Source organism: Phoxinus phoxinus, assembly GCF_949152265.1.
Source record: "Phoxinus phoxinus genome assembly, chromosome: 23".
Lineage (NCBI taxonomy): Eukaryota > Metazoa > Chordata > Actinopteri > Cypriniformes > Leuciscidae > Phoxinus > Phoxinus phoxinus.
The window spans coordinates 8,071,223-8,096,620 of record NC_136898.1 but is presented as its reverse complement, the minus strand read 5'-3'; the positions used below and the strand labels follow the sequence as shown (position 1 = coordinate 8,096,620).

The window sequence follows — 25,398 nt, the reverse complement described above, 5'->3', positions numbered from 1 at the left end:
TCAGGTTGGGCCGAGCTATTCCTCCACTTACAAATCGATCTGCCCCTCCTCTTCATTACACTGATGTAATGACCGCCTCACACACCTGGTCAGATGGGACCTCAGGCTTTTCCTCCAGGACGGACGAAGCTGCTGGCTCTGGCTCTGTAGCGGGCATTGGCTCAGGCACGGGGTCCGTATCGGGCATTTGCTGGGTCTCTCGGTCTGCGGTGGACTCAGGCTCCTTATCCGCTGTGGGATCTGGGGCTGGAGTGGAGACGGATGCCGAATGGGGCTGGACGCTGGGGACGGAATCCACTTCAACTTCAACTAATTGCCCCACGGGGATTAATAAAGCTCTAAACTAAAACTAAAACTAAATTTCGCCCCCAGTAAAAGAAGATCTGTCTACCCACAAGGCTAAGTTGATATATTCCCCCAGGGTCCAACAGGAATCCCCCTTCGGCATGACATTACCATGCAAATCTTCTCATCCAGACCACTCCTGAACCCCTCCATCAGTATCATGTCATCTCAGGTGGGGTGATGGCTGACGCTGACAAACTTCCACATAAGTCCAGGTTTCTCCCATCTTGAAAAAAATAAAAAAATAACAGTCCCTTTGGGCCAGTGAAAACTCCTCATTGAGGCAACATTAATGGAAGTAATATGCATACTTTTCTGATCCGGTACTCTGTAGTTCAAGGATAAAGAAGATAGGCAAAGTATATGGTAAACTCTCAGCAAGTACAAAGTTTGTGTGAATCATCACTTCAATTTTCTTTTGGCTTAGTATTTTATTTGAGAATATATGTATATTTATGGTCAGTACAATTTAAGGCCATAACTAAGGTAATCAGACAGGGGGACAGAAAGTGTCTGTATTAAAATATTAAACAAAGTTGTTTTCTTATGAGATCAGGTTGGTAGAAATATAGTATCTTCAGAGTAGAAACACACTGACCCCTTGTGTCTGAATATGTGATAATTACATGCATAGGCCTATTATATTGTGCATTCATAAAGGAGCTGTACTGTATATATTCAGATTGTGAAGTTCTAAGAAAAAAGCACCCGCTATTAAAGTGGACCTATTTATGCGTTGTGTACTGAGGTGGTCTTTTTCCTTTCAAGGAAGTTTGGATAATGAGGAGGGCAGAGTGTGTTTTAAAAAGCCTATTGGCTGGAGCCAAAATCATTCCAGATGCTGTGTGCCATTTAGCCAGTATTACATAAGTTTATGAGCTTGACATGTAGGTCTGTAAGTCATTTAAATAATTAAAGCAAATTTACAGTCTTTTTTTTTATCAGGAATTGTGTTACTGACTAAAATTGCAGCTATTTGGGTGAATTACCACATCATAAAATCTGCTAAGTCATGACGTATTAGGAAAGTTTAGGCAAGCAATCTGAAAATTATGGAATAATCATGTGACATTTTGGTTGCTTTGAATGTCCACTGAAACATGGTCATATCTCCTTCTGTCGTTTAAAAACTGTGTTCTTTTTTTCATTGCATATGACATGAAAAAAGTATATGATTTTATCTGTCTATTTTCTAGACCAGAGACAGATCTCCCATTTAAAACTCCAGGCAATTGCTCATTTCTCTTCATCCCTGGTCATTCTTTTTCTTAATTCCGTTATGCTAAATGTTCCTTGCCATCCCAAACACCCAATAACAGGTCCTAGTAATTAACAGTAGTTAATGCATTAACCAACAATGAGCAATACATTTGTTACAGTATTTCTTCATCTTTATTAACGTTAGTTAACTGTTCACTATTAGTTCAGGCCCATTAAATAATATTAACAGACATAACTTTTGATTTTAATAATATATTAGTAAACATTTAACTTAGAACATTCTAAGTTCTCATTGTTCATGTTATCTAAATAATGTTGACAAATTGAACCTTATTGTAAAGTGTTACCCACACACTAGCAGAAACTTGGAGAGAAATACACATTTGTTTTGTTATTCATATTTTAATTACACTTAGAATTAATACTGATCATTTACTGCAAATATAAATATTTCCTTGTATTTCACTCATTAAGAAAGATAAATGTACTGATATGAAATTATCTGTGATTTCAAACATCTCATGATTGATTTTTGCTGAAAATAAGGTAAAAACGCAAAATGAAACTAAGTGGACAAGTAGAACAACAAACAATTCAGTAATGTATTTTGGACAGCATGCACATTGTACTGAATTGTTGCAATTCTGTGGAAGTAATTTTATAAATTATATATTATATATAATAAATTAATTTGTTATTGTCTCTGCACATTAAACTAGGACAGGAGAAAGTATTTAAGTATTTTATTTTTAATTGCAACATACATAATAGGAATTACGCCCTAAAAAATAAATAAATAAAAAAATCCTTCCACAACTGAATCTCTTTTCAGGTAATATATATATATGACCTGAAAGGGGATTCAGTTGTGGAAGGATAAAGGACAATTTATATGAAATATATATGTTTTGATAACACATAATTAAATGTATTATTCAAAAAGCTTTAGTCATCTAAAAACTCTTCTTTATACATAACTATGGTGATATATAGGCCTATATATATATTTTTTTTTTTTTTTTTTGTCCTAGCTAGGGCACAAATGACTAGAGTGCCACGGATTTCCATGTGCTCTGCCAGCTGATACAGCAATAACCTGCAGAGAATGATGTGGCACGATGGGACAGCCATATTAAGAATGACGCGAGGAAAAGTAAACGATCCAGCAGTGAAGTCAGCAGTGACATTAATGTGCACCACCTGCTTCAGGATTATAATTGCATCTTTTAGGACCTTCAGGAGGTAGAGAAAATCACTAGAGCTACACGATTCAAATTCCTATAATGTAAAAACATGCCTGAAATTTTCCTGTGCATTAAATCTTAATTGTGTTGACTGTCTAAACCTTCGTTCTTGCTTAGCATGCTTAACATTTTAGAAATGTCTTTGCATTCGATAACAAAACCAAGTGGCATTTAAAGAAAAAAACTATTGAATTGCTTGTGCATGAAACAATAAATATACTCTTCAAAATACCGAATATAAATGTATTTGGATATTTTATGGTTGTCAAACTTAGGAAATCGATGGTTAAAGTCATTGCAAATTCAATTAGAAGAAAAGAGCTTGATGCCACTTGATTTGATATTTTATCTACCATTCAGACATTTTATGTGTCCAAACACTTTTTGTGGGCATAAATGACCACACATGGAGTTTTGATGAGATACTTGCCTTTCCATAGTGCCCTACTGACTTTTGTTTCAATGCAGGGAGAATATTTATAGATGTGCCTGTTCCTTTCAGAGGAAATATGTATTAATACACAAGGCAGGTCTCAGTGGCAGCTGTCTATGGTAGGCATGAATTCATGTCTGCGTCTGCGTCAGTCGTGGATGTATCTGCTTTCACTAGTGGGCGTTCTGAGTGTGTATGGTAGGACACGGGGGTTTGTTTACCTCTTTCAGAATCTGAAAGATCACAGGGTACGTTGAAGAAACTGGTTCTAGCTGGATGCAGACAGCAGAGGCATAGGCATCAAGATTACAGACCAAACAAAGCAGAAAAGGGCGCAAGTGATTCAAGAGTCTAAACACACACACACACAAACAAATCGTGAAAATACAGAAGGTAAGAATATAACAATGTTGTTTAGCCAGTGATCAAGGTTTACAAAGGGGCAAAGCACATGCCTTAGCCAGTGATGCAAACCCATTGAGATCATTCGTCACACATTCCTGGTGGGAATGCTGGTACTAGCAAACAGCAGCAGGTTGCGGCAGTTCAGATTTCATTTTCAAATATCATAACGCAGCACTTTGAATGTCCTGATCTCATGTACTCACACAAACAGGGTTGTGATGCCTTTATTTTTCCTCTGATCTTCCACCTACTGCAGCTTTAAGACGGCAAATATGTCTCACCATTTATTGAAACATGATAATGCCACTGTCACGTCACTGCATTTACCTAGCAGCCAAATAATAATAAATTATTGTCATGTTATCATAAACTATTTTAAGTTCAATTTAAAAAAAATATATTTTTTTATGCAATATGATCATGTCTAGACCTGATCCACATTCACCCGGAATACAGGGGTTCCTGATTTACTGTTAGCAGATGCACACATTCACTCCCTTCCCTGAGACATGCACAGATTGGCTGTATAGAGTGGCGTTCCCCGAACAGCTTATACAACTTTAACAAGTTTGGGGCGGAGCAGCATCTTGGTACATATTGTTTTCCTCTAACACGGATGTCAGGCATATTTACATAAAGGCGCTGCTCTCTCTTTATCCGGCAAAGAAAAAAGTGGATGGAAAAACCATTGTGTTTTTAATAAACTGATGGCAACATTACTTGAAACACTGATCCCTTCTCTGTAAAGAGCAGAAATGAAAATGATCCCTAAGTGCAAACTGACAAGCCCCTCTCTAATAGGATGAACATATATCCCTGGCAATCTCAGCAGCCAATGAGATCACACTTAGATTACAGTGCAAAATTCCTCCAGAGGTGTTTTGGGAAGTGGGGGAAAGGTGACAAAGCGATGGTACAGCAACACATGACTGAGGCCCATGTCATCTATCTTTATGAAAAACAATAAACAATCAAATTAATCATTTTAAATGGACATGCACAAGAAAAGTAAAATAAAATTAAAATTAATAACAATCTGCAATTCTCATAATTTAATAATATTACATGCAATTTATATAATTGAATACATACACACACACATATATGATGTGTGTACCTTTAATATGGAGAACAGACAACAGCCCTATCGGTAAACTACTAACTAGTAAACAAGTGTACACATTGTCCCACCACACAAAGTTAAAATTAGAGTCGTGTGATGAAAGGAATACATGGTGGGACTGGCTGCAACCGGCACATGCGCCTATAAATTCAGAGTTTGACAGGCCGTTTCCATCATACTCAGGTGGAAAACACACTCGCTGGATTAACCCACGAATGGAAATAATAATTCTGCTTTCTGTCAGTACAATTTGGACTAACAATTTCATATTACCGCAAGGTTGGTGAGCACACTGTATTTTCTTATATTTCACACAATATTGTATGCTAATTTATATTTATAGTTTCTGGGTACCCAGAGCTGAAGTAATGAGAGATATTGAGATTACAGTCAGGCTTTTTCTATAACAACCAATAAACATATGATGGGTATTGATCCTAAATGTTTCTTTGTAGCTTTGTGCTGCTGGAATGCTGCTTTGGGACATTGAGCCACAATTTTTTATGGCCAAATGTGTTGAAACATTTAAAACAAAAGACAAGAGAGATATCCTTTTGGAAGAAACTTGATCGTGAATCAGCTGAGGTAAATTGAAGCTTAAATGTTTATTTAGAATTCTTTAATCTGAATCAACAATCATTTGAGGTGATGTATCTTAACTACGTTTGGTCTGCTTCTGCTTATTCTCCCTCAGGTAGGGAAACACAAGTAGCACTGTAAAAGAAAGTTAAATTCTCTTGCTGCTGTCAGAAGCACAGAAAAATGGTTGTAATAAAACCTACCGATCTGCCACCAACTGCCACTGTGAAGTTTTTTGGAGCCGGTACGGCAGCATGTTTTGCTGACCTGATCACTTTCCCCCTGGACACAGCAAAAGTGAGACTTCAGGTGAGGACTTATTAAAAAGCATTGCATAAAGTATATATATTTTTATACATTAAGGCCCGGTTTCATAAACAGGGCTTAGATTAAGCCGGAATTAGACCTTAGTTCAATTACGTAATTTAAACAGTTAAGTAGCTTTTATAAAGTGCCTTAGAAAAAAACATTACTGATGAGCATCTTGAGACAAAACAATGCGACTGATATATTTTAAGATATGCCAGTTGCTTTCAGTTAAACCAGCTCAAACATGCATTTTAGTCTGGGACTATAGGCTTAAGCCTTGTCTGTGAAACCGGGGGCAAGAGTTACATTAAGAGTTGCATTTACTTTATGTGCCAGTAACAATCAACAAATATCCATCTGTCATCGCTTTCATCAGTACATCTGATTTCAGATCCAGGGAGAGTCTATAGCTACATCAGGATCAGCCGTGGTGAAATATCGTGGAGTATTTGGCACCATCACCACTATGGTGCGTACAGAGGGCGCAAGGAGTCTGTACAATGGCCTGGTGGCAGGACTACAACGTCAGATGAGCTTCGCATCTGTTCGTATCGGTCTTTATGACTCCATGAAGCAATTCTACTCCAAAGGATCTGAGAGTGAGTATCAGACTGTTCGTTTAAATAGAGACAGAAATGATTATAGACCGACTAACACTGCTCTTTTCTTCTCAGATGCGAGCATTGTGACTCGCCTGCTGGCTGGCAGCACCACCGGGGCCATGGCTGTCACTTTTGCACAGCCCACAGATGTCGTAAAAGTGCGTTTCCAGGCTCAAGTGCGTCAGTCTGATGGATTAAAAAGATACAACGGCACAATGGATGCATATCGGACTATCGCCCGCGATGAGGGTATTCGAGGGCTATGGAAAGGTGAGAAAAAAGTTCACCCGAAAAAATCCTATCATCATTTACTCACCCTCGTTTCATTCCAAACCTGTTTGAATTTCTTGGGAACAAAGAAGTTATTTTGAAGAATGCTTCCGTTGTTTTTCTCCACACAATGTGAGTTTATGGGGTCCAAACCAGTGTTTTATTGTTACCTATAGCTAAAAATTAAATCAAACATAAATATTAGATTTTTTTTTTAACTTACACTTAAAAAGTACTTAAAATTACAACAGCTAAAACTAAAAATTAAATGAAATTAAAGCTAATTAAATTTGAAAAGTAATAAAAATGACAAAAGCACATAACAAAATTACTAAATCAAAATGAAAACTGAAAATGTAAAAAATACAAATTATTGATAAATACTAAAATAATACTAAAATTGCACTGTATAAAACATTGGACGCCACTGAATTTCATTGTATGGATAAAAATACACTGAGACAAAATATCTTCTTTTTGGTCCTGCAGAAGTAATAAAGTCATACAGGCTTGAAACGACATAAGGGTGAGTAAATTATGACACAATTGTCCTTTTTCAATGCACTATCCCTTTCACATGCCATTCTAAGTGCGTGTATTCTAGTGGAGATAAACATGCATGTTTTTCTCTATTTTAGGCTGCATGCCAAACATCACAAGGAACGCGATCGTGAACTGCGCAGAGCTGGTTACTTACGACATCATCAAGGAACTCATATTACAATACGACCTCATGACAGGTATGCTACATATGAATATGCTTTCATCATGGTAATTTTGATGTACTTGTTGTCTAACATGTTTGCCCTGTTTAGATAACCTACCGTGCCACTTTACTGCTGCATTCGGCGCTGGCTTCTGCACCACGATTGTGGCGTCTCCAGTAGATGTGGTCAAGACCCGCTTCATGAACTCATCTACAGGCCAGTACCGCAGTGCACTTAACTGTGCCCTCACTATGCTAACCAAAGAGGGACCAAAAGCTTTCTATAAGGGGTAAGAAAAAACATGGTGTGAACCAATCATGATGTGTTATTTACACAGAACAATGCACACATTCTTATTTTCAGTACCATGAATGTGACATCTTCATCTTCCCCAACAGCTTCGTGCCCTCCTTCCTGCGCCTGGGATCCTGGAACATTGTGATGTTCGTCTCCTACGAGCAAATCAAGAGATGTATGACTAAAATGCAGCACTCATGGGAGTCCCCTTTCTGAATGGACATTGTCAGTATCTTCTGATGCAGAGAGATCAGAGAACAGAGGGATTCACGGTTAAGTCTTATCACTGAAAAAATGCTGCAACTTTTTAAGGCCAAAGGTCAAGCTCATCAAAAATGAAAGATGAGTCACCAAAAATCACGAGATGCATGGCTGATGAAGCAGAATGTGCATATTTTGTCTTAGTTTCAGTGTCATGGTACACTGAGAGAGGTGGTATTAGCATATAGTTTACTGTTTATGTATGCGCTTTTAAAATGTCATGAAAACGGGTCCATAGCTTTAATAACTGAATGAATATTTATACTATAAATTGTAAACTGTACATTATTGGAAAATAAAGTTTTTTTTAATGATATACCTATTTTTTTGGATACAAGGTCAAAACTGTTTTAAGTATCAAACTATGAACATACAACTCATTTAGATCACATGCATTTGACTCCCCTGAACCCAAGAGTCATTTAATCAGGTTCAATGATCAAATCAACAGAGAGCACATCACAAATGGCTTTCACATGACAGACAAAGGATCAGAAAGTGTCTACAAACTGCTTTTCCGAGCTCTCGTGCTGACCTATAAAAGACAAACAAAATCGTCATTAGAACGGAGCTGTGAAGTTCACTCGAGGGAAAGAGGAAGTGCATTTGCCCAATTAACAATCAGAAGACAAATGCAAATCTGTGAAGTGGGTGACAAAAAAGGAAGACATGGATCATGTGTGACAGAAGAGATGCCTGATGCTCTCTGAAGACTGCTGTGTATGTGACCCTTGAATTGACCTGAGATCAGGCCTGATAGTCGCACAATAATAAGCAACAGAGTGCAGTTCATGAAGCACGTGTCACTGCGGGTTTTAACTCATGTCTCAGGTGAACACAATTATTTTGTTTTGCGTTTAAGTTGAACTTTCTTCAACATAGTCCGCGATAATAACATACCTCAATGAAACTTAACCTGCAGTTTTTTGTTCGATAATGGTGAGAGGGAGTTCAGTGTGTAATAAAGTATGTAGTTAAGATGCTTTCGGTTAGGCTATGAGGATATTAATGAATTCTTTACATGAAACTGATAATAAAAGCTAACTTAATACCAAATAATACCAATTTATGTGAAAAGGCAAATCCAGGGGATGTGTCTTGAAAAAAGGGAGAACTGAAAGTGCTCTTTTATGAGTAACATATGTGCAACTGCATCGCATAATGATTCAGAATGACTCAGCGTTTCATTCACATGGTTCTGGGGCTAGTTGTCACACTTTTATTCTTAATTAAGGGGGAATATTTCTCAGGATAGATTTGTTTTTGCAAGTCAATTTCATGTGTACATACTTTAAAGTATTTGCATGTTGTCACTGGACTAAGTTTACATTCCGAAAACAATTAGGATGAAACACCAACATCTAACTTGTAACATTTAAAGTAACATTTTAAACACACTTTAAAGTAACATTCGACACATTTAAACAAGAGCAAATGCACAACTGCATAATAGTATTTTGACTCGACAGCTCAGTTACTGAGATAAAGCCCTTGTGACAACAAACCCCGGTGTATTTAAAAGTAGCGTGACGCCTGTCCGTTGTTTTTTAAGTGAAAGTTTAGCAGAATTTACCTGGTATTTAAAACATTGTTCATATGCATATTCAGTCGTATGCTGGTAAACTGCTCGAAAACAATGAAAGATGAACGTTGGAAATAGGTGTTTATCAGTAAAGCCAGAAGAGGCGTTAACTACGTACCGTATATGCCGAATGACGCGTCACGTGTGTCACGTGACTTCCTCGAAGGAGTTTAAAAGGCTCGCTGCGGCGTTCGGAACAGAGCAGAGCACCTGTGGGTTTTAACTGTTTTCTTTCCGAAGGAGTTGTTTCCCCCCCCAGTAAACACTTTTATTCATAGACACTTTATACATTTATACAAGGTGAGTATTGTTAACTTGCATACTACGAATAGACTTTCTCCTCTACTAGCGAAATTATTTTGTGTTTATTTGAAGTGATGCTGAGCTGTAAGTTAACGTATGTAATACGGAGTTTTTGTCTTTCAGACTTGTTTTGGAGTATGTTTTTTATTTGTACGGGTTATAAACGTTTCTTTATGGAAGAACACGGCAACAAAATTCAAGTTGAACGTAATTTCAACCAAAGAGATGCTTTTAGAGAATCTTGAAGTTCTCATCCAAACCGGTAAGTTTTCCAATAGCGTTTATTCTTTTGTTTTAGCCAATAAAGTTGATATCGTTTATTTAATATCGCGTAACCATTATATAATCTCGCACTTTGTGCGTGTCCGCAATTCCTTTGTTGAAGTTCCTTTGTGTGGTAGAAAGTCAACAAAACCCCCACGCAGTCAGATGCAAACAGGATGATGACGTCATTTTATAGATTAGCATGTCAGAAAGAACATGATGTTCTTGTCTGTTGACCGTCGTCTCACTCCAAATGGCTTAAAAAGTTAATTCATTAATAAAATGTGTTCCAATGAAAATGGTTTAAGTTTGCGTAAGCCTTATTAAAAAAACATTACATGAATGCCACGAGCTTTAAAAAGAGTGAATCATTGTCTCTTCCTTATCCAGGTTAGGGTGGAGTCCACCTATCTTGTGTTCACTTCATTAGTTTTCAACACATTCCGTGTCATCTTTTACGTTCCCGACTTCCCGTGATTCTGACTTCAATTAAACATGGTTGGATTCAGAGCTGGTGATGTGCCTCCTACAGCCACTGTGAAGTTTATTGGTGCGGGAACCGCAGCCTGCATTGCGGACCTTTTCACATTTCCACTGGACACCGCAAAAGTTAGACTTCAGGTGAGTCTTTGTTGTGTGGAACTTGTTTAAATGACAACTTTGCTTGAGTGACAGCTGAGCCAGCGGTTGAGTCTGGAGACAACAGACACGTGTGAAGACTCAATCCAGGTCGACTTGCAGCAACAAAAACAAACTAATCTTTCCTTTCAGGTGGATGGTTTAAAGTCACACCCATACTGATGTCAGCTCTATATTTCTTTTGACTCTTTTTACACTAGCAACGTAAGCAGGTCCAGGCCTTGATGATTGTCCTTGCTGCCCCAGGATCACTGTGGACCCTTTTAACCTGAAGATGCTGCTTCCCTCCCCTGTGATTCTGTAAAGTTTCTCCATCCACCTTTTGTTCTGTACAGATTCAAGGGGAGACCAAAGGTCCTGCGAACACAGGCCATGGTCCGGTGCAATATCGTGGAGTGTTTGGCACGATCAGCACCATGGTCCGAGTTGAGGGGCCACGCAGTCTCTACAACGGTTTGGTTGCGGGACTGCAGCGTCAGATGAGCTTTGCCTCTGTACGCATTGGCCTCTATGATTCCGTCAAGCAGTTCTACACCAAAGGCTCAGATCGTAAGTTAATTCTATGTGCTATCATGCTTGTATGCAGAGATAATTGGAAACTTTTTTTTTTTTTTTTTTTTTTTTTTTTTTAAATGCTAGACCTCTCATATTAACCCCATTTCAATGCATTTTCCTTTATTAGACATCGGGATTGGCAGTAGGTTGATGGCCGGCTGCACGACTGGAGCCATGGCAGTGGCTTTGGCCCAACCCACAGATGTGGTGAAGGTACGGTTTCAGGCTCAGATCAGCACCGGGGCCAATAAACGTTACCATGGCACTATGGATGCATACCGGACCATTGCAAAGGAAGAAGGGTTTCGTGGTTTGTGGAAAGGTGAGTGTGGAGGACCACTTAAGTCAATGTTGTTAAAAAAAATATTTTATATATATGCTCATTGTTTTTTTTATATAAATGTTTATTAATGACATTCTTTATATAAATGTAATCACAAATAAAAAAGTCATTATTAAAGCTACATTCGTATTTGTTTGTTTTATATTTTTTATTAATAAACACTTCATTATTATTAACATTTATTAATTGCCCTTTTTATAAATATTATACATTTAAATTAATACAACATTTGTCATTTTAATGCATAGTTTATTATTTTACTACTAATAATGTATTACTTTTTTAATTAATTTAACAATTTTAATTTAACAATTTATCTAATTTATTACTTTATTTTATACTTCTATAAATTATTTTAATTCTATTATACTATTATCACTACTAATAATACTTTTGAAATCTATGAAAAATATTGCAATGCAGTTTTATATTACTACTAATAATGTAATGGGGTTTTTTTTAAGTTTCTTAGTTACGTTTATAACTTTTTAAAATGTATTTATAAGTAATATAATAATACAAATATTTTGTACTTAAAGTGCATAAACTAAATGTATTATGCAATTTACTGTACATTTTGTTAACTTTTATTCTCTCCTTTTCTAATTTAAAGTACCCTTTCTATAATTTTAAAGGAACTGGCCCAAACATCACCCGCAATGCCATTGTAAACTGCACTGAGCTGGTGACCTATGACCTCATCAAAGATGCACTTATAAAATCATCGGTGATGACTGGTAAGATGAGGCTGCAAAAAAGTATTGCAAACTTGAGTTAAACTAAGACGAAATATTTATAGCTGCTCTTCACAGACGATCTTCCCTGCCACTTCACATCTGCATTTGGAGCTGGTTTCTGCACCACAGTTATTGCTTCTCCTGTTGATGTTGTGAAGACAAGATACATGAACTCCGCCCAGGGCCGGTACAGCAGTGCCCTCAACTGTGCTGTAGCCATGCTCACTAAAGAGGGACCAAAGGCGTTTTACAAAGGGTCGGTTTTCTTGACCAACTTACAGCTTCAATGTAATGATTGGAGAATTAATGTAGAATTGACGTAATTTTTTTCTTTCTTCTTTAGATTCATGCCATCGTTTCTGAGGCTGGGCTCCTGGAACGTGGTTATGTTTGTCACCTATGAACAGCTGAAACGGGCCCTGATGGAAGCTCGCCAAAACTTGGTCACTCTTTAAGAGCATAGAATGCCATTAGTTGAGCTTTGCTGATGTGATTCTAACTTTCTCTTAACTTTAGATTTTCTGTGTGCATTGTTTACGTCTATTAAACTTGATCTTTGGCTTTTACATGGTTCTTTTGGAATATGTGAAATAAAATTTGGCAATTAAAAACAAACCAACACCTGTTTGAATCTGTTTTGTTTAATCTTCAGTATCAACATTTCTAATGACTGACTGGACTTTAAGAATTCTGTATTAGTTTTGATGAAAGGGCTTGTTTTAGAAGCTGTTTCTTTTCAGCCGAGAGCTTCTCTGGGAAATGTGTAACGAAGCGAATGATCAGGTCGCCTCTCTTGGATGGGCTGTTGGCTAGTGGCATTCCCTCCTCGGTCACAATCTTGGTGTACTGAGGGCTGTGGGTACAAATAAATAAAAATTAAACCATCTTAAATATGAAACATTGTTTAGAAGTTCTGCTAAGTAACGCATAAACATGTGCATGTTAAAAAAGAGAAATATTTTACTCACTGCACAATCTCATTAATGGGGATGTTGAGAAGTCTGCCATCTAGTGTCTCCACTTCTACTGAGAAACCAGTCAAAGCCTGTAGAGTTGCCATATATTCAAAGACAAAGTTAGATTCATGAAACTTAAATTGACATTTAGTGGAACTTTTCAATATGTCAGTCCAATTGAGACACCATCACATGTTCAGCATGAAAACAAGACCAAAAAGATGGAAAGCCTCTCTGGTCATGATCTTTGTGTGAAAACGTGTATTTAAATCTGCTAAAACATGTTTCTCACCTTCTCAAGAGAAATATTTGCCGTGTAGTACAGATCATCATTTTGGCGGACAAAGCGCGGGTGATGCTTTTGGCGTATGATGAACACAATATCTGCTGGGATGTTGTTTGGTCCCTGTGAAGAAAAAAATAAATTCTGTGATTACCAATATCTATTTCAACCAAGACAAACCAAAATTGTGATAAAAACGTGTTCTGTCATGCCTGGTCTCCCTCTTTTGGAAACGTGATCCGTGTCCCTTCGTTCCATCCTGCTTTTACATTGAAGGTTAAAATTTTGTCTCTGATGCTGGATGTGTGTCCATCCTCATTCATGACCTGTATCAAACATGTCTCTTTGCTGAAATTAATTTCTCACGAGTCCATATGATTTTTATCTTTACCCTTGTTTGCAGAACTTACCCTACGGGATATCTTAATTTTTTTAGTGCATCCATAATAAAGGTCCTCCAATGCAAGATGAAGGTCTCTCTCTATTGGTGGATCCTGTAACTTTTCTTTTTGCCCACGCAAGCTCTGAAAAGCCGTGTTGACCTCACTGCCATCACCAGTGAAGAAATCTATGGAGGATGAGTACGCAGATATTACTAATCAGAGCTTATGGGTTCTTCAAAACATGGCAGTATGAAGATTGGTTGAACCATGTTGTCTCTTGAAATGTAAATTAAAATCATACAAATTCAAAAACAAAAATGCATACATAAATAAATTACCTGCAAAAGGATTATCTCCTCCGAAAAACTGTCGGAATGTTTCATCTGCATTTCCATGGTAGACGTATCCTGATGACCAGGCGCCATTCGCTCCCAGCCCAGATGGGATTCCTCCTTTTAAACCCTCCTCTCCAAACTTATCATAAGTGGCCTTTTTACGAGCTGCATTGCATGAGAAAGGCCATCACCAACTTACCAGGAAACAACAAAATGAGGGCTCAACTTAACTAGTGTAGTTTTCCTTACACAATAGCCTACAGTGGCAGGAGCATATATTTGTAATATAATATAAAAAACGTTTATTAACTTTATGTCGAATATTCAAGTGCTGTTGCAAGGTGTTTTTTTTTTGTATTTTGTGGATGTATATGAGTTTGTCTAGTGAACTCACGGTCGCTCAGCACGTCAAATGCTTCCGCGAGCAATGTGAAGCGCTCGGCGGCGCGCGCGTGGCTGCTGCTGCGCGGATGATGCTTCAGCGCGAGCCGCCGATACCTGATTATACCGGAATAAAAACAATCTGCTGCTAGCAAATGATTCCTCAAAATGAACGTTAACCACATTGTTGACTATTTTATCTGCTTTTAATTGAATTTATATACATTTACAAAACTACTTAGAAAACAAAACGTAACTTACGCCTTCTTTATGTCAGCATCAGTGGCGTTGCGGTTTATTTCCAAAATAGCGTAATAATCTCTACCCATCGCCTAACTGTTTATCTAACTTTCCTAATGTATCTAATATTTACACTTTAAACGTAGCAGGGCACAAATGCAAACCGGAATTTGGTCAGTAAGAATGAACATTAGTTTACTGTTGTCAAGAGGTTGTTATGGAAACAGAGAACGGAATTCTGGGTAATCCAGCCTTTCATTAAACAGCTGCAGAATTATTTAATCCCAGAGATAAAAAATATTCTGATACTGTCAACAACAGTACAGCAGTCACATTGAGGATGAATTTAAACTCTCCTCATACTCCAGTGCATTCACATCAACTTTTAAAGACAGGTCAAGACAAAAATGACTATATGGAAAACAATCATGAGATAGTTTATTAATTACAGCACACACCAGGTAGAAAATGTCTGTCATGGAAAAACACACTTTATTTCATATGAAAAAAACATTTTTAATAATACATTAATTATTAATTTTTGCAATGAGCCCCTCAAGCTCAGGTCTTGTTTTGAACCGGGCTTGATAATCTGCTTCTTTGTGCTGAAAAACAAACACACACAACAACAACACAAATGAAGCCCATAACAGTTGAAAGTAGTTTCATAAAGGCAGCCAGACATATTAATATAAGAGCAGTATCAATTTCAATGATTATAAAATTTAATTTTCAGACCTGCTTTACACAGAGTTGCACTCCCTCCGGCTGGTTCTTCAGAAGAACTTCCGCAAGTATGGGAAAAAGTGTTGCCTTCATTTCACTGATCTAAACGCACAACACCAATTAATCAGTTATAGGCTACAGGACACCTATCATAATTACACGCAATCATAAAATTAGATCATTTATTCACACAACCAACCACATGTTGCATTCACTCTACCTGAACAACACGCTCATGGGTTTTCAGGACTCCATCTACATACATCTTTGTGCTTTGCTCCTGCATCATCATGACCTCTGTGCTTTTCGTGGGCAGGGCAAAGCTTTAAAACACAAAAAGGGGGAGTCCTTAAGATTCTTTTTACTGTTACCTTACAATAATTCACAGAATGTTAAATGATGTATTGTTAATCATGACACATTTTAGATTAAAATCAACATGATTTTAAGAATAGCCTATGTCTTGGTTTGTGTGCAAAGTGATAAAACATAATAGTATAAATATTCCCACCATTCATCGACTTTGATGTCCAAGTGACTGCAGAGATTGTGGATGTACTGGGAATAATGTTCCACTAGAGTCATGTCATAACCGGAAACACACACATTAAACACGCCAAACTCCGTGGCCGTCGCTGCTTTGATCGCCTTTGCCTGAATTTTGTCCTTCTTCTTCTTTGGCTGAATGAAAATAATTTAGCATATTCTATTAACTGGCAGTGAAAACTTTTTATACTGATGATGATGTACACAAAACTAGGTCTTACCGATACTTTTGGAAGAAGATGTCTGTATCTTCCAATACCATGTGTGGGCATTGATCTATACTGCCTGTTAGTCAGCAAAACACCTAAAAGAAAAACATTTGATTACTATCAGTTAACAATTAAATGTGAACACTGGTGTATAATAATAAATAAATAAATAAGATTATCATAAGGACTAGTCATAATGAAAATGCTTATTTGGCTCTTTCAGCTTTTAGTGTGTTAAAACCACAATGTTTAGTTAGTTACTCGTGCAGAATGTAATACCATGAGGCCAGAGCTGATTCTTAGAAAGGATATTTTTGACATGATTAACGTGTAGCCATTCCTTATCTGATCTGAACATATATCAAATCTCAGACTGGTTTAATGTTACTTTGTCTTTACTAAACGCTGATTATTACTTACACATTTATTTAAACATTCATTGGTTTAATTATTAATTTTATTCTTTACTTATTCATAAAATAATTTGTATCCATGACTGCATCAAACACAAATACATAAATTAAAATTAAACAGAGAACAACAGATTTATTGCTCTTACCCAAAGGCATCTGTGTAGTTACCACTTGACTTCTGTGACATTAAGAGAAAAGTCAATGATTAGTTTTAATAATATACCACTATATGTGTGTATGTGTGTGTGTGTCAGTCACTTACTGGACCGATGATGCTGCACACACCAGCGCCCGTGTGTTCCGAAGAAGAAAAACCTGATGCAAAAGAATGACACAAATCAAAAAGGATTAAAACAAATGTTTGGAAAATACTGAAATCATTCATGTAAATGTACAGAACTCAGTTCTGCTCTTCCTCTACGACCTTGGCATGTCAACAACATACATTACTGCAACAAATTGACAATTAAGATGCCATTCTCTAAATACTACACCTTATTCAGGAAAGTGTTCATTGTTTCACGTTGATATAATAATCCAGTAATAACGTTTTAAAACAAGCAGTCAAACGCGTAAAATATCAGTCAGGTAAGCGCATGTACTGTGCCCGATCTTCTTCACGGATTCCCGCAGGATGAATTTACGCTCGTTCCGCACATTGCTGCCTCCTGCTGGAGCGACAGCGTCTGATGCTGGTCATGTCACGTGCAGTTAAAATGCATTAATGTACTAATGCAGTTAAAAATCAGCATGATTTATTTAGTTTAGCATTCAGTAATTAATTATCATTAGGCTTAGAAAACAACATTATAAAATATTAACTTGAAAATAAATAAATAAACAAAATATTATTTACAAAACAAAAGACAGCACTCACAAAACTGTTCTATACTAGCTATTGAAATAATCATAAATAACCACTGGCAAAGAAAGTAAGCAGTACTGTAATATTACTATATAGCATTACATCTAAATATAATTGTATAAAGTATTAGAATATTTAATTCTGGAAGAGTCTCCCTGTTTCACAGTTCAAGGGTTAACGGAATGCGATGATGCAGGGGGAATGTGACGTGGCGCCGGTGGCGCTTGCAGAGCTCAATCTAACTTGTTTGGAGTCCCGCCTTGTTTCTACAGACAACATTCCGGATTCCCTCGTTTTGCTCAATCACTATTACATTTTCCACTAGTAAAAAAATTCGTTAAAAAATGTTTGTTCATATTTGAATATTGATGCAAATGAAGCTTCATTTATATTTAATTATGAAAAGACGTCGCAGGAAATGCAATACTCAAATGATCTAAATTATATATACAATTATATTGATATTGAGATAATATTAAATGAATACTTGACCTAATTTAGTATACTACTATGTAATCGTGTGACGCATGCTATTGTATTCTCTCTAACTCTATAGGCTGAGCTCAGCTGTCAGTCACGTCTCCGTGAGTATCATGGTAGGTTGCGGCGCAGAACGGGGCCTGAATAGGCGGCTGAGAGTCTCAAACTGAACCGAATTACCGCTTTATTTTCTTGTTGAGGGCAATCTGAAAGTTATAGCAACACATTAACACCAACAGTAAGCCCAGCGGAACCGGCAGCATGTCGGCAGCAGGAGATTTCGGCAACCCGCTCCGCAAATTCAAGCTGGTGTTTCTGGGAGAACAGAGCGGTGAGTAACGTTACCGAACCGAACCGATCATATCACACTGGTCCTGTCTCTCTTTATGTGTGTTTTGAGTTTGTATGCTAGATATCTAAATGGAAATATTTAAATGAATATGTGTGTGCTGGAATATATCTTAGTTATACCTTGTTATATGCTCACAAATTCAGTAAAACATGTCAAAGAACAACATGTATGATAGTGACTATAACGTTAAATGTAATAATCACATCAGCCAAAACGGAGTTATCTTGTAAGTTAATATTTTAATATGAACAGTTTTGTGAGGGTTTGGTTCTGGGGGGTAAAGTCTTATCTAATATCATCACCGCCAAATAAAACCTACAACATTCATGAGATACCATCATTATTTTCGCCTGTCTTGTCTTGACCTGCATTTATTAATTTCTCAACATGTTTTTGTCTGTCTCCCGTGTGAACATGATATTCTCATGTTTGACTGTGTTTTGCTGACATAATGGGATTTTCTGAATCTTCTAGCTATTGAACACTCATATTTCTAAGCTTAGGAGAACTTGCATGTGTTCATAATATATAAACACCAGCATTGCCTAATGTCTCAGTATGAAGATCCATTCCTCTTTCCGAGATATCTGGCCCTGACACAGGTGGCCTGTCAATCTCCCCCCCAAAAAAATCACTGCTCCCAGAATTCAACAGCAGGTCAGGCCTGGTGCTTTGCAAGTTCTGTGTAAAACAGCAATCATAAAGGATAAACAAGGGTCATGTGACATTATTTTGTAAGACTATACCTGTGTACCATAGTTTGGCCTTTTCTTGGATTTAAAAAAAAAATAGTAGGAAAATAAACAGCAAATGTTCAAACTATTTGCATATATTTACATAGATATGCATGTGTTCATTTCATTCACAATTGCCCTGCATGTTTCATCTGATCTGAATCAGAAATGTATGTGCACAAGTTTATGCATTTATGCACTTTAATGAAGACCTTTGCTTCAGTTAGTTTTTTTAATTTAAAGTTATCCTTTTGGAATGACTTTGTGAAATCTATCAGTGTCACCTGATAGATGGACACTCATGAAATAGATTTAATTGTGTAATTGGTTGGACCTTTTCCTTCTGCATTCTAGGAAAATGTATTGGCACTGAAAGCGATGCAGAAATGCCTTTTGTGAAGTTGTGACCTTTATACAAGCTGTTGTTCAGAGATATGTAATGTCATATGTAATGTTTTGATAGTAACCATTTAATTTTTCATATGGTTTTGCAGTGGGAAAGACATCACTGATTACCAGATTTATGTATGACAGTTTCGATAATACCTACCAGGTAAGTGAATCTTTTTCTGACTCGTTAGCTAAGTTTAAACAGTGTTCTGATTTTGTTTGGTTTCTATTTTTGGTGTTGTTTCTGGTTTAGTTGCATGTATAAGTGTCCTTTTCCTTAGTTTTGTTGCTTTTCATTTTCAGGCTACAATAGGAATCGATTTCTTGTCGAAAACAATGTATCTTGAGGACAGAACAGTAAGTAATTTTTTTTTCTTCTACCAATAAATGCACGTCTCTTTCAATGGTTTGAAGGAATGAAATTTATTTATTTAGAAAAGGGTTTGACTGTTGGTACATTAATCAACATTCACAAATGTAAATGTACCCAAATTAGCCTGAAGGCTAAAGTTATTATTGTTATTAAATACATGAAAATATACATGCTGTAAAATTATTTTACCAGTGTTTAAATGACACAAACGATGCTTTTGATTTATGATTTATATTAATGACTGAGGGATTTGATTGGGGTTTTTTATAGCTCACATTGGTCACTACTCTGCAATTTTTTTTTATTGTTGTGAGAATCATATTGTTAAATTTTTCATTTTCTTTATGGGAAATTCTTATTATGATATTTTAATGTCTACAAGATTTTTCTCTTCATATTGTGCAGCTCTAGTATTTTTATTTGCTTTGTTGAATGTTGATTCGAACGTTTGGTGAGATGATGTTGTCTGTAAGAGCCCAATATAAACCACCATGAGAAAGTCCAGTGCCTCTCTCCACCTTGTGTGTCCATTGCTTCAGCCCCTTTCTCTCTCTTGCTCTCTCTCTCTCTCTAGTTATTTGTTCACATTTGTATGTTTATTTCTGTGAAGAATTGTACTTCTTGATTGGATTTGAGTGGGAATGTTGTTTCACTCTGAAGATCTGCAGTCCTGATAACATAACCCATACCATATCATAACCCTAGGGCCATTTAATTCCATTTAATAATTAATTTCAACTTAATTTTTACATTTTTATATTCCGTTTTTTTCACCCTCAATCTTAATTTTTCTGGATTTTTTTCTGGTTAAATTAAATGTAATCAAAAAGCATGTCTAATTAATTAAAATCATAAAGCTTGAATTCAGCAACAATTAAAAGTTCAACAACAAAAAATTCTGGATTCTATTTCAATGGTTTAATTCAATTGTATTAATCAAAAAGCATGTATATAATAATTGAATTTAACTTTTTATTTAATAAATTGTGTTTTGTGTATTTATGATTTAATACAAATTTATTATCAAAAACATTGGTAATCAAATGAAGTCATAAAACATTAACAATGTATTTAATTTTGTTAAAATGTTTAATTGTATGAATTTTTTAATAGTTTTAAATTAATAATTTTGCTATTATTATTAGTCTTTATGTAGTGTAGTATTCAGACACTAGTCCATATCGCAGTTTGACAGCACTACTTTTTATATATTCATCCAAAACCTGCCAAATTCATGATATTCCACGATATACTGTAAATTCTATTTTTATAACTGGTTTTACTGATTCTGTCTGTTTTTCGCATTGTGTAAATCACAGCCTTATAAATCTACTAACGCGAGTCCATCTGAAATCCTTAAGCCGTTCCCTAACCCGAATCCTGAGCTTGAGAAATCTTTTCGATCCACTTTGCTTTTTCTTATTTCTTACATTTCATTCCACGCCTTTTTTTACCTTTTTTCCCCCCTTTGATTTCTCCTCTTTTTTTTTTTTTTCTCCCTTTATTCCCCTCTTTTTCTTTTTCTTTTTTTTTCTCCATTCACACAGATCAGGCTGCAGCTTTGGGACACAGCAGGACAGGAGCGTTTCCGTAGCCTTATTCCCAGTTACATCAGAGACTCTGCTGCAGCTGTTGTAGTTTACGACATCACAAGTAGGTATCTGAGACCCGCTCCACGTCCAGTTCCCCTCCTCTTACCTCTTCCTCTTCCCCTTTCTCCCCCCCTCTCTCTCTCTCTCTCTCTGCTGGAACTCTGGTGCTAAAATATTTGGTCAGGTGCGGCTGCAGCTGTGGGACACAGCAGGACAGGAGCGCTTCCGCAGTCTGATTCCCAGCTACATCCGGGACTCTACGGTTGCCGTGGTAGTCTTTGACATCACAAGTGAGTGTGGATCCTCGGCAGGAGGACTTAAGGAAGAGGAAAGATGTCTGTCATCTCAACGCAGTCTCTTTTTTTGTTTTGTTTCACATCCTTTGAGTTTTCTGTGATTTCATTCTTTTTGTAACTTTTTTTGCTTTGCAATTGCAATTCAGTGCTTAAAACTGGTTAGACACCTTTTTTTGGATTACATGCATATCTTTGCAATTAAAGGATAATGGGCCATTGTTTTATTAGCTGCTAAACGTGTAGTGCACTTAAAGTAAAGTTTTGGCAGTTGCGGCTAAAAGTAAAATTTACACCCTCTGGACTTAAAGGTATAGCGGAGGATTTTCTTCTTCCGGGTGGGTAGTGTATACTATTGGTCCACCTAAGTGTCAATCATTCTGGTGATATGTTTACGTAAGGCCGTTCACACGCTGGCGTGCGCTAAAAGCACATGTTGGGCTTCCCACTGATGCCGCAGTCGCGAAGATTCTACTAGACAGGTAAAGTTTGTCATGCTATTTGGAGAAATCCATTTAAAATCACTGCTAGTAGGCTTTCCCTCTCGGTCGGGAGCAAATAGAAATTGGAGAGGGCGGGTCTTTTCTAAAAGTAGGAAAGATCCTCCGCAATACCTTTAACATTAAGTTCCTACAAATAACATTCACATAAAAGATGATACAACAGTAAATTTTAATATTCGCAATATATATTTATATTTTTCGTTAAATGTTTAATTTTTTGTTTGTTCATATAATCAAATAATTTAATTATTTATAAAATAGAAAATATGCATTCATTCACTATTTTACAGACTAAAATGTAGATGAAAGATGATTTGTCTTTTTTTTCCTGCAGACTGAGTTCCTGTGACGCATTCATGAGCACAGAGTCGCTTCCAGCTTTAGATCTTCTTTTCTTTCTTTCCTCTTTTTTATCCTTGTGTTTTTTTCTACCTACATGCAAGTTTTGTCTCCCTGTCTGTGATCCTGTGATTCCCCCAGACTCCTTAAGGCTCATCTTAAGTATTAACCCAGTGTCTCTGAAATCCCCTCGACAGATGTCAACTCGTTCCAGCAGACCACCAAATGGATCGATGATGTCCGAACAGAAAGGGGAAGTGATGTCATAATCATGCTGGTGGGAAACAAAACAGATCTTGCAGATAAACGGTTCGTTTAAATAGTTGCAACCTTTTAGGAACATTATGATGTAGTTTGTATATTATATTTTTTTTAGTTTGTACATATATTGCGCAGCATAACAGTTTCCAACTTCTATTACTATAAATATAAAAATAAATAAATAAACCAGCATATTAGAATTATTTCGGAAGGATCATGTGACTCTGAAGACTAAAGTAATGATGCTGAAAATTCAGCTCTGCCATCGCAGAAATAAATTATATTTGATTATAAAACGTTATTTTAAATTGTAATAATATTTCACAATATTGCTGTACTTTTGATCAAATAAATGCAGCCTTGGTGAGGATAAGAGACTTTCAAAAACAAAAAAAATAATTCGGATCCCAAAAAATTGCACAAACTAAACTTAATGCTTAATGGCTAAATATCTGTCGATTAGTCAGTCCAGCTGTTTTATCAAGTATTAAAGAAATCTATGGGCAAATAGTAATGATTCTGTGTTTTTGTGCTCGTTTCAGGCAAGTTTCAATCGAGGAAGGAGAAAGGAAAGCCAAAGAACTGAATGTAATGTTTATTGAAACTAGCGCTAAAGCCGGATACAACGTCAAACAGGTGAGTGTGACTGAGATTGGACTTGAATCAAAAGTCGAAATACGTGCTTTAATGATTGAGAGTCAAACTCTGAATCACAAACTTTTTTGCATGATTATTCAAAAAGAGGTTTACTGAACATTGAGCATTCTCTCATATAGCAGTGTCTTCAGAAGCATCCAGATGATTAAATATCCAACTTTTCTGAATGCAAACCATCTCAAACACACTGCCTGTTTTTCCTGATCCCGGCGTTGTGCTTGTCTCTTCCAGCTTTTCCGGCGTGTAGCAGCAGCTCTTCCTGGAATGGAGAGCCCACAAGACAAGAGCAGAGAGGACAGTATCCTACACAAACATATGCATATTTATGTGATTGGGCTTTTCGCATTTGCAGTCGCTTTAGTACTTTAAGGGTTGCTGTGTAAATCCGCACAAAACGCACCACAAAAGCATCATGTTTTTCCTTAATTCCTTTTCCCTTCAGTGATCGACATAAAATTGGAAAAGCCGCCAGAGCAGCCGGTCAACGAAGGCGGATGTTCATGCTGAGGCTTCAGTCGACGTTTCTGTGCCGTGTCTCTTATTCTTAGTTGCACTCACAGCATCTCTCTGGATATCCTGCAGAAGCGGAGGAAGCAGAACACTACCCATCACCCTCGTCACCACTCACCCACTCAAATGACTTCGAAAGCACAACGTGGATGTGTGATGTTGCTTTTCTATTAATTGTTTCCGTTAATCGTACACTTTTTTTTTTTTCACTCTCAAAACGCTTTGTTTTTTTTTGTTCATGTTTTGTTTTATGTGAAATAATACTTATATTACTGTAATCATGACTTGAATAGGAGCAAAACATGATAAATAAATGAAAAAACTATTAGGAGAAGGATATCCAGATTTGAATATGCGATGATTCTGTAAATGTTGTTCTATAATAACGGTGCAGAGATGGACGAAAGGTTTACAGAGGGTCTAGATTTCATCATGTGGCTACAGCGCTGTGCATCTGTGACGCTGTTGATGTCTCTTCTTCAGAAACAAGAAAGGAAAGTGTAAAAACAAATGTTTTGTGAGGAATAAGTGCTGCTTTAGCTCTGTTGCTCCTCAAGCATTGTGCTTTTTTCTGCTTAGATGTTATTTTATTTTCTTCCATCTTATTTTGAGCATTAGAAAGCCAATAGCTTTAGTCAAAGAGAGATACAGTTATTGTAAAGAAATATGTATATTAAGGGAAGTATCAAATCCGGTTTAACAGATAATATGCAGCCGTTGCCTTCAATGGTTTGTTTTATTGGGCTTCCACTGGTTTGCTTTTTTTTTTATTAGCATTGTAAAGTTTGATTTATTTTAATAATGACACGCTAGATGTGGTTTGTTTTCTTTTTGATTTGTTGAATCAACCATGAACCCTAATATTTATTTGTAATGTCTTTTGTTTGGTTTTTAAACACTGTTTGGTTTTTCATAATTCTTATACAGAGACGTTAAGATACTCTGGCTCAAAGCAGCTGCCACATTTGTTTTTAAATGTACAGTGATATTTTGTCCCCAGACTGATCTAAACGTTTCAAAGATTTAGTGCATTTTGTGTATTTTTAGGGGTTTTCTTTAAACTGTCTCATATATTTCAGATGGATTTTAACCAGTTTAGTCTGGCAGTGCTGCTTGACGCCAACACTCATTATTTGCACTGCTAAAGTTGATCAGCATCTTTGAGACATCCTTAATAAAATCTTTATTTAGCAACAATATATATATTTTTAGTTTTGATTGATGGATAATGCATAACTCTGTTTGTAAATCAAGTTGGTAAATGTGCAGAGCAGAAAATTAAAAATATAGTAAAATGTGCTTTTGTTTGGATCTGTGCAAGCATTGCACTTTGATTGCAAACACAGAAAATGAAATTC

At 36.6% G+C, this 25,398-nt stretch overlaps 5 protein-coding genes across 6 annotated transcripts; 3 read left to right on the top strand and 2 right to left on the bottom strand.

Annotated features, from left to right (window-relative positions):
• The first annotated feature begins 4,913 nt into the window (after positions 1-4,913).
• On the top strand, positions 4,914-8,106 carry ucp3 (uncoupling protein 3). Its single transcript, XM_079599819.1, has 8 exons — positions 4,914-5,050; positions 5,227-5,356; positions 5,466-5,659; positions 6,051-6,258; positions 6,334-6,531; positions 7,170-7,271; positions 7,347-7,527; positions 7,637-8,106. Exons 3-8 carry the CDS (start codon positions 5,534-5,536, stop codon positions 7,749-7,751), a joined length of 930 nt encoding a protein of 309 aa, XP_079455945.1. The 5' UTR covers positions 4,914-5,050; positions 5,227-5,356; positions 5,466-5,533; the 3' UTR covers positions 7,752-8,106.
• Positions 8,107-8,582: 476 nt separating this feature from the next.
• ucp2 (uncoupling protein 2) lies at positions 8,583-12,834 on the top strand. Its single transcript, XM_079599818.1, has 8 exons — positions 8,583-9,678; positions 9,805-9,943; positions 10,336-10,566; positions 10,920-11,133; positions 11,267-11,461; positions 12,118-12,219; positions 12,295-12,475; positions 12,563-12,834. Exons 3-8 carry the CDS (start codon positions 10,441-10,443, stop codon positions 12,672-12,674), a joined length of 930 nt encoding a protein of 309 aa, XP_079455944.1. The 5' UTR covers positions 8,583-9,678; positions 9,805-9,943; positions 10,336-10,440; the 3' UTR covers positions 12,675-12,834.
• A 1-nt stretch (position 12,835) lies between these two features.
• Positions 12,836-15,009, bottom strand: dnajb13 (DnaJ heat shock protein family (Hsp40) member B13). Its single transcript, XM_079599814.1, has 8 exons — positions 14,819-15,009; positions 14,571-14,674; positions 14,180-14,341; positions 13,869-14,026; positions 13,671-13,784; positions 13,468-13,581; positions 13,188-13,264; positions 12,836-13,072 (listed from the first exon to the last, which is right to left on the bottom strand). The coding sequence occupies exons 1-8, from the start codon at positions 14,884-14,886 to the stop codon at positions 12,901-12,903; spliced, it is 969 nt and encodes a 322-aa protein (XP_079455940.1). The 5' UTR covers positions 14,887-15,009; the 3' UTR covers positions 12,836-12,900.
• A 261-nt stretch (positions 15,010-15,270) lies between these two features.
• Positions 15,271-17,394, bottom strand: mrpl48 (mitochondrial ribosomal protein L48). The gene is made up of 8 exons (XM_079599820.1): positions 17,186-17,394; positions 16,954-17,006; positions 16,838-16,869; positions 16,291-16,373; positions 16,035-16,204; positions 15,744-15,846; positions 15,536-15,625; positions 15,271-15,402 (listed from the first exon to the last, which is right to left on the bottom strand). Exons 1-8 carry the CDS (start codon positions 17,204-17,206, stop codon positions 15,325-15,327), a joined length of 630 nt encoding a protein of 209 aa, XP_079455946.1. The 5' UTR covers positions 17,207-17,394; the 3' UTR covers positions 15,271-15,324.
• Positions 17,395-18,045: 651 nt separating this feature from the next.
• On the top strand, positions 18,046-25,096 carry rab6a (RAB6A, member RAS oncogene family). Of its 2 annotated transcripts, none has more exons than XM_079599822.1 (8): positions 18,046-18,367; positions 19,617-19,675; positions 19,816-19,869; positions 21,662-21,767; positions 22,810-22,921; positions 23,416-23,509; positions 23,762-23,828; positions 23,973-25,096. In XM_079599822.1, exons 1-8 carry the CDS (start codon positions 18,298-18,300, stop codon positions 24,035-24,037), a joined length of 627 nt encoding a protein of 208 aa, XP_079455948.1. In that variant the 5' UTR covers positions 18,046-18,297; the 3' UTR covers positions 24,038-25,096. The 2 variants fall into 2 exon arrangements, with proteins under 2 accessions (XP_079455948.1, XP_079455947.1); XM_079599821.1 differs by lacking the exon at positions 21,662-21,767 and adding an exon at positions 21,433-21,538 and having other exon boundaries at positions 18,096-18,367.
• Positions 25,097-25,398: the final 302 nt, after the last annotated feature.